This window comes from Trachymyrmex septentrionalis, unplaced genomic scaffold, assembly GCF_001594115.1.
Source record: "Trachymyrmex septentrionalis isolate Tsep2-gDNA-1 unplaced genomic scaffold, Tsep1.0 scaffold80, whole genome shotgun sequence".
Classification (NCBI taxonomy): domain Eukaryota; kingdom Metazoa; phylum Arthropoda; class Insecta; order Hymenoptera; family Formicidae; genus Trachymyrmex; species Trachymyrmex septentrionalis.
This window is the reverse complement of record NW_017305988.1, coordinates 260,596-269,110: the sequence shown is the minus strand read 5'-3', so window position 1 is coordinate 269,110 and position 8,515 is coordinate 260,596. Positions and strand designations below refer to the sequence as shown.

The window sequence follows — 8,515 nt, the reverse complement described above, 5'->3', positions numbered from 1 at the left end:
CCCCCCCCCCCCCTTTCTCTCTCTCTCTCTCTCTCTCTCTCTCTCTCCCTCCCCCCCTTCCTCTCTCTCTCTCTCTCTCTCTCTCATTCATCTTAGAATTGATATTTTGAAACACGTTATTTTTATGTTATTCGTTTTAATTCTTTTATAATAAATGTATTTCAAATTTATCAAAAAGAAGCTTATGTAACCATTTCAGAAGAATAAATAGAAAACATAAAACAATGAAAAGAAATTTTATATTATAACTAATTGGAATGAAAGATAAAATCACACCCCTTTAGGATTATGTGCAAGAAGTGAATGTAGAGTCCCTTCCCATTAAAAAAAAAATTCTACACCTGCATTAAACCTTGATCTTATATTATATTACGAGCCTACTTTGCACACGTCGATGGCATATACTTTATTGCCAGGGTGTTTTCTGCGCACGTGTGCACGAACATTCGATACGTGTTTCGTGCGATAAGTGCAATAAGGACAATTGAACCGTGGCGATTGGCCACACTCGAATTTCGCATGATAATAAAGATTATTCTTGCGACTGAAGACACTCGGACACTTAGGACAGGGGAACTTCGGCTTTTCGGCGAGAAAATTGCTGTCGATGACGATTGGGCAGTACGTCGGTTGCTCCTTTGTCACGACGGACACAAATTCATGTCTGTAGATCACTGGCAGAATACGGTCTGAAACAGAAGCGAGAGGAACGTCACATCAGAAAACGTTGCCGGCTTACAAAGACCTCGATGCGATTCGGTAATCTGCGCTGAACTCTGCAAAATCGCCGAGACGTCGAGGCCGAGCTTGAGATCGGAAAATTTTCAGCGCTCCATTTCGCGTAGGACTCTAGCAATCACTTTAATTTTGTAGAGCAACTTTTTCTTTAAATACAGTATTAATATAAATAATGATAAGTCATCGTCAATTATTTCATTTTGGAAGCTGCACATTCGATGCTTTCCAATCTCATTGGTTCATATGTACGTAGGTCGTGAAGATAAATACGTATATGTGTAAAGTTAAGAAGACAGAAAGATTTTAGATAGGAAGGAATGCATTATTAAAATTTAATAATATTTTATTTGCTACATACAACATATATAGTTCCGCAACTGCATAGAATAAAAACAAAGTTTCGTTAAACGAACCAGTCATTGTTTTACAAACGTATGGTAAAAAGTGTAAGTGATAATATTAATCTAAAAATTGATAAATTTAAGTTCTCTTCTAAATAAAATTGACAATAAATAATATAAATCATTAAACAATGACTAAAAGAAGTGTACCCTAATGTAATAATACTGAACTATCACAAATAATTTGGCTCGTAAACTTATATACAATTTGAGATATGTATCTATCTTAACGAGATTTTTAAGCTACACGTGCAATTTAGAAGCTTTATGTACATTTTGTGAGCTTAATTATTGCATTATACTATCATATTTCTGATTAAACATTATTTTACAATTTTTGTATTTTTATATAAGACTTTCATATAAGACTAATTATACTTTTTTGTTTTTATAAGGCTTTTTATGAGATATAGTTTTATAGAAATAAAAACAACGGCAATTACTTCAGTATTATTAAATAACAAATTTATAACTGATTTTTTTAATGTACATAAATTATATGTAATGACAAATAATAAAATAATACTGCACTGAGATATTAACAATATTTACATTAAAAAATATTATGCTAAATAACATTTTCTCGCATAGAGAATTCTTTTGTAGATAGTAAAATTTCTCGAAATATTTTCGTATACAATCGAAAATTTTCTCCGACTTGTTCCAGTTAACAACAGTAACCGTCGCATATAAAAACGATTAATAATAGTTTGCTATATTTCCTAACAGAGATATTTTCAATCTTTTACAAATTCGCTATTAATTAATGTTCACGTGTAAATCGCTGCGACCATAATGAGAAAACACACTGATCTTCCGTTATGTACCGTCCTTAAATAGTGACAGTCACAAATAATTTTATCGAGACACAAATGGAATACGCACAATCCATAATTATCTTCCGTCCTCGCAGTTGATCAATTCTTCAGGTTGACTAAGCGAAGTGAAAATAGTCGGACGGACGTCGAGAATGCCCTGTATCCCTGGAAAAAAACCAGATATATCCTTGTTCATATGATATAGTCTGCCCTCACACATTTTACGGTATTCTTCGTGTAATCGCGAACAATACCGAATAAAAAAAACAAAAAGAAATAAGATCTTCAGAATTTCTACCATTCTTCTGAGTTGCGTCGCTTCGACGAGTGGAGCATCTTCGCACGATGTTCGGTGTCGTCTTTCATGGTGCCATCCGATACTTTTGATCTTCACGAATTGTTGTTCTTCGAGGCAAAGGATGACGCCGATTTTTCGGGTGGACGCCTGATCTCAAGGGTCGCGTTTCTGCAACTTGCCCAGGTCGATCGCATACACGAGTTGACCAGGATGGCATTTCTTCACGTGTCGACGTGCATTCGAGACGTGTCCAGCGCGATAGGCACAATATGGGCAGCTGAATCGCGGCTCCTGGCCGCACTCGTTTCTCTGATGGTAGGTCAGACCGCCCTTGCGACTGAAAGCGCTGCTGCATCTTGTGCAGGGAAACTTCTTCTTGGCCACATCCTTGTTCTTGATCGTCCGCATCGCTGTTGTTGCCGTGGTCATCATCGACGACGGGTACGAATGGAGAATGTAGCTCCGCGTATTACCAGGTGGTATTGTGGCTAACGTACAGAAACTCAAGCCTGAAACACAAAAAAGACGCGTCGCTCGCGTCAAAGCTCTTCATATCGGCACACGACATGTCCGACGTAAAAAAGAAAACCGATAGCAGGATGGGAAATTGGAAACGGTCAATTTATGCATATCAAACCTTCTTCAATCACAATTAGTCATAACGGTGATAAGCGAGGGTGTTGTCTTTATGCGCAAAGACACTGTTGATGATTAGACGGAGGAGAGGCGATCGGGAACGCTATATTCTTCCTGGAGAAGTAATAAGAGCAAGCGACAATAATCAAAATGAAATGAATATACTTCATTGTGGCTTTATTCTGAAAAACGACGAATAGATATACGTATATCGCGTCTGTGTTCTGACGAAACTAAGAAAAAACATAGAAATTAAAGACTATCAACGAACAACTAACAAATGTGTGTTATTTTACGTCAGATCTAACATTCTATTAACTAATTTTAGATATTACACATAAAAGAGTCTTGTGGTTCGACAGACAGCAAAATTTTTCGATGTCTTCGGTGACGGTATTAGAGGAACTAGACGTAGATCACGTCGACTTCGGAGCCGTTGTGCTTCCTGCGTATATGGGCGCGAATGTTGGACGATTTCTTCGAAGCATATAGACAATAAGGACAGCGAAATCGCGGCAGCTTCCCGCATTCATACTTCAAGTGCGAATAAAGATTGTTCTTCCGACTGAAGATGCTCGAACATTGTGGACAGGGAAACCTCCTGTCTGGAGGTTGGGTCTTCACGCTGAATGGCATCTTGAAGCCGCCCAGGTGTACCAGATATACATCTGCAAGAAAACGTTCGGAACTTGTCAGAGTTTACAAGAGAAACTCGCTGTCTGTCGGTAAATAACAGAATAAGAGAAAGAGATATTGAAAAAACAAGGAAAATCACAGCCACTGATTATATCGAAATATTATAATGTGAGTCGCAGACAAGTTTGATATCCAAGTTGAATAAATCTTCCTGTGGTGTGCTTAATAAAATCCACACATACGTAAATACAATTTAATTCACAATCTGCATATTTATATATAATTGAAGGGATGGGCGGAATAAAGGCACAATTCTATTTAGGCCCTTTTTCCGGCAATTAGCTTTTTCATATAATATCGATAGAGAAGATTTAACTTGTAACTTCTTGAAGACATTACATAAATTCATTTAATATTGTATCCATTTATGTACAATAAAAAAAGTAGCAAGTTATTTTAATTTTTATTAATCATATCAAGATTTTGTAATTGTAGAGCTTTATTCCGTTCATTCCCCTCAATTATCAAAATTATGTTATAATATAATAGTATAAAGGTTATACAAAAGTTATAATCTTTCAATTATATTTTGTCCAATTCAGCAAGTTGATGCAAAATTCATATTATTTCAAAAATAACCTTGCATGAACATTTGAGATTAAATACAACTCGCATTCAGATCGATCACGTAAACTTCGCAGCCGGAATGAAGTCCGCGAATGTGAGCACGAACGTTCGAGGTTTTCTTCGAGCGGTAGAGACAGTGCGGACACTTGAACCTCGGCAACTGGCCGCACTCGTATTTGAGGTGCTTGTTGAGATTGTTCTTCCGATTGAAGACGCTGTTGCAGTTTGGGCAAGGAAACCTGGCTTCGTGCTGTATCGCATACAACCCGGATACATCTTGACCGAAGAACGGCTGGTCGAAGGGAAAGATCTTGTCTGCAAGCAGAAGAGAGGAGTGCAAGACGCGACGAACAGTCAATACGTGATGCATTCTCATCCAACCGATGATTAAGAACAAGGCTAAAGGAAGACTAAAGAGAATAAAGAAGATTAAAGTAGAGAAGTTACATTTCTATCGTAATAAAAACGCGGAGGAATTCACTTGAAACATCTGTCTATCGTTACGATTGTTATCTCAATGGAGAAAGTTATTAGTCGTAAGTAATTTTGCATCATTTGATAATACAGCTGTGGGATTTAATAGCGGATAATGGCGCCGAAACGGTACCCAAAAGGAGTGCGCCTCGCGGAACAGATTTCACTTCTTCAGGTCGATCGACCAGACTACCTCGCCGCTGTGCTTACGGCGCACGTGCTTGTAAAGATTCGATATCAGTTTCGACCGGTGATCACAGTAAGGACATTGGAATCTCGGTGATTGGCCGCACTCGTAAATCTGATGTTCCCGCAAACCCTGCCGTCTCAAGTACACGCCCGTACAATTCGGACAGGAATACCTCTGAATACTTGCCCTCTTGCCAGACCTGAAAACTAAAAGTACAAGTCTTGTTAGAGGATGATAACATCCGCGTTATCACCCGATATCAAGAGAGATTGAGCGAGAGCAGCTTGACTTCCAAGCACCGAAACAAAGAGACATTACATATTTATGACTCGCGAGAAAACTCGGGTTCCTCAATTTGAGAGCTTAATCCTTTTACTGCGAAATATTTCAGTGCAAAACACACATTGTAGATGGTAGACGCTCAGCAGTGAGCGACCACAATGACTTCCAACACACATTTTTTAGAAAATATTTAGAAAACATTGTGAATTGTTTTATAATTTTTAAAAAATTAAATGTTTTTAATGTTCTAATCGATTCCTATCTTTTATTCAAATTTTTAGTACATATATATTATAAATGTTAACATAAATTATAATAAAACAAAGCATAAACAATATTTAGGTACTAAATAGTCGAAATATAAAGTACTGAGTGCCTGTAGGCACCAATAACAATGAAAAGATTAATTAAGCTCACATCAAAAAAAGACAATATGTTATATATAATAATCAATAAATCTAAAAATTAAGAATTTTAAAGATATCACAGATTGGCTGGAAAAATGACCTCAAATCATTTGGAGAATCTAATTCATCTAATTTCAGTCCGCGGAAGGACGAGCTATAGAGACAAAACTGATTAATGGATAAGGATTGTGATTTGTTGATTGATTCGGATAATCAATATTAATGGCACTAAAGCTTGCTCAGGATTATGCGGAATTCAGAATAAAATATCGTATTTATTATTGCAACGTTTAACGAACAACATGTATGTTATATCGGATATTGGACGGATGAGTGATATCTTGAACATAAACGACGCGGTCCTTGTGTCTCCTCCGTATATGCTGCTGCACATTGGACGTCTTCTTCGAGACGAGGTCGCAGTAGGGACACTTAAACCGAGGCGGCTGGCCGCATTCGTATTTTAAGTGCGTCGTCAGGCTGCCCTTCGTACTATACACGCTCGTACAATTCATGCAGGGAAATCGCACGCTTCTGTTAGATTTTTGAGAGCCGTCTCTTGTCAATTCGAAGGATGCACAGATACCTGAAAATAAAAGCCAGCGTCAGAAGATTTTGTGATGTTAAAATTTCTTTCTCTCTCGTCATTATTGCCACCTCTCCGAGATTCAACAGCCGCTAGATTAGAACGGATAAATGTATAATATAGTCATAATTAAGAATAAATAGAAAGTAAAAAAATATTTTGTGTAATTATAAAATTCTATTCAATAACTTACTGCTATACTTTCTACAATTAATTAGATTAAACCTCATTATCTTTGTCGTAACAGTTACCATCGCGTTACGATTTCATCTGCTTCCCAAATTTCAATATAAGTCCTCAGTTTTGATTACAGGCGATCATACTATTACAATAATATAAATAATAATAAAGATTACGATAAAAAAAATGTTTTCGGAAATGAATAAATTTCAGAATGCAAAAACGCATTGGCAGCATTATATTTGCTTTATATATTGCAGAAGTACAAATTTATTCACAAATACAAATTGCATACGTTACAAGAAATATTTACAGATAATATCGTTAATAAGTTATTTACAGAATTTTAAGATGCTAATATATATATATAGTAAAAGTATTATTATTAAATCGATGATTTTGTGAGATTGTTATTTCAGTTCGTGATTGTGTTTCAAACAATTGCGACAAACCAAATCGATGCACAATCTAGAGAACTGATAATTGTATTTATATATTCAAGTAACAAAAGTACAGGACTCTCAGTATAAATGATAATTATTAAGAATTTTACGAAAATTAACTTTTTATTGAAACTTGATAGACAAATTTATTTATTTGATCAATCAATATTAAATCAAATAATTAAGACAATTATATTTGAGTTTATTAATACAAGAGAAAGAAATATGTTAATTAGATCTTAACGTATTATTCTACATTAGCAACTTCTAACATAATACAAAATCGAAATGTATCAGTACAAATCTTGCAAATATTGAATGAAACTTTTACACGAAAACGCAGTGCTAAATATTTTATTACATACTTATCTGTAACAGTTTTATACCATTGTTGCAAAGCCTCCCTCACAATCACTCATCACACACACATCCGACCATCATGATCCGCAAGGAAAAAGGCCGAGCATCAACGATGTCCAATTTCTAAAACCTAACTATTTAAAAATAGTGCCATCTATCAATAAATCGCTTTATGAATCTAGTTCACGCCGTCTATCGTAAATCAGCTCGATGTAAATTACCACTTTTCCAACAATAATAAGTAAAGAGTTTAAAGAGCCAGTGAGAGTCAGATTATAAACGTATTTTATTTTTTAAGTCATATCGAATATATTACTTATTAAAAACAATATTGTATAAACATACAAAAATTAAAAAATAAAAAGAAACAAACAAATTATGCTTACGGATGAATAGCTAATTAAAAGAAATCGCATATGCCAAATATAATTACACATGACATGTTTTTCGGCTGCAGAGTTGAGCTTTCTTCAGATGTACAATATAACATAAAACGCAACGAAAACGCAGTAACGAAGAATGTCCAAAATCCACATGGGTATTATCCAGATCGAATAAAAATTGCTCATAAACGGCTGTTCGATCGTATGGAGAAAACAGAAATTCTAGGCATGTATTATGGATCTTATAATAATGATAATTTAATTAAAGCAATCATTGTGTGTGTGTGTGTGTGTGTGTGTGTGTGTGTGTGTGTGTTCTCTTGATACAACAATTCACCGATTTGTATATTTACATATAGATATTACTAAGCACTAAGTAATATCTACTAACTAACTTACTCCGCTTTGATAAAAAATGACATTTCTCCTGTTTTTTTATAGATATAAAATTTATTATACAATTACATTAATCAACGTCAGGACGTAAATAACAGATGTCTTGGACGTAGACTTCGCAACCCTTGTGCTTTAGGCGAATATGCCTTAGTATATTCGACGATTTTTTCGAAATTAGCTCGCAATAAGGGCACTTGAATCGAGGCGATTGACCGCATTCGTATTTCAAATGTTTGAGAAGGCTTCTCTTATGTTTGAACGTGCTTGAACAATTAGTGCAGGGATACTTGGGCTTCACTTTCGAACGACGCCTGATCTTCTGCCTATGTTCAATCCCTAACATCGAAGGTGTGGATACTGTCATTCCTGAAAAGCACCATATATTAATTAATATCGTGCATTTTACACAATATAATTAAAAACATGCAAAACAATGAAAATCAATTATTGAAAAAAATTAGACATCTTGTAAGAGAAACTATTTTCAACTTTAATTTACAGCTGCTCAATTTTAACTTAGATATCGAGAAAGCATGTCTTTATAATTATTAGAAAGTTAAATTTCTAGAAATAAAGAAAACAAAAACTTTGAAAATTTTCAAGAAATGTTATGGGTTGAACACGCGTATGTAAAAAAGAAATTTTATTTCAAACATTTTG

At 35.1% G+C, this 8,515-nt stretch overlaps 1 protein-coding gene across 17 annotated transcripts in view; it reads right to left on the bottom strand.

Moving 5' to 3' along the window:
* Positions 1–8,515, bottom strand: part of LOC108754628 (longitudinals lacking protein) — a 226,807-nt gene that overhangs the window by 167,241 nt on the left and 51,051 nt on the right. The window contains exons 7-8 of one of the 17 annotated variants that reach the window (XR_001939722.1): positions 2,256–2,764; positions 1,898–2,122 (exon numbers count right to left, since the gene is read on the bottom strand). The exons of 15 other annotated variants lie outside the window; for them this stretch is intronic. Coding sequence is in view for 1 of the 2 variants with exons in the window: in XM_018497079.1 (XP_018352581.1) it covers positions 2,409–2,764 (356 nt within the window). In the remaining variant the exon portion in view is untranslated. Of the gene's footprint in view, positions 1–1,897; positions 2,123–2,229; positions 2,765–8,515 lie in introns of those variants that run through there. One more of the 17 variants, XM_018497079.1, reaches the window with a different exon arrangement.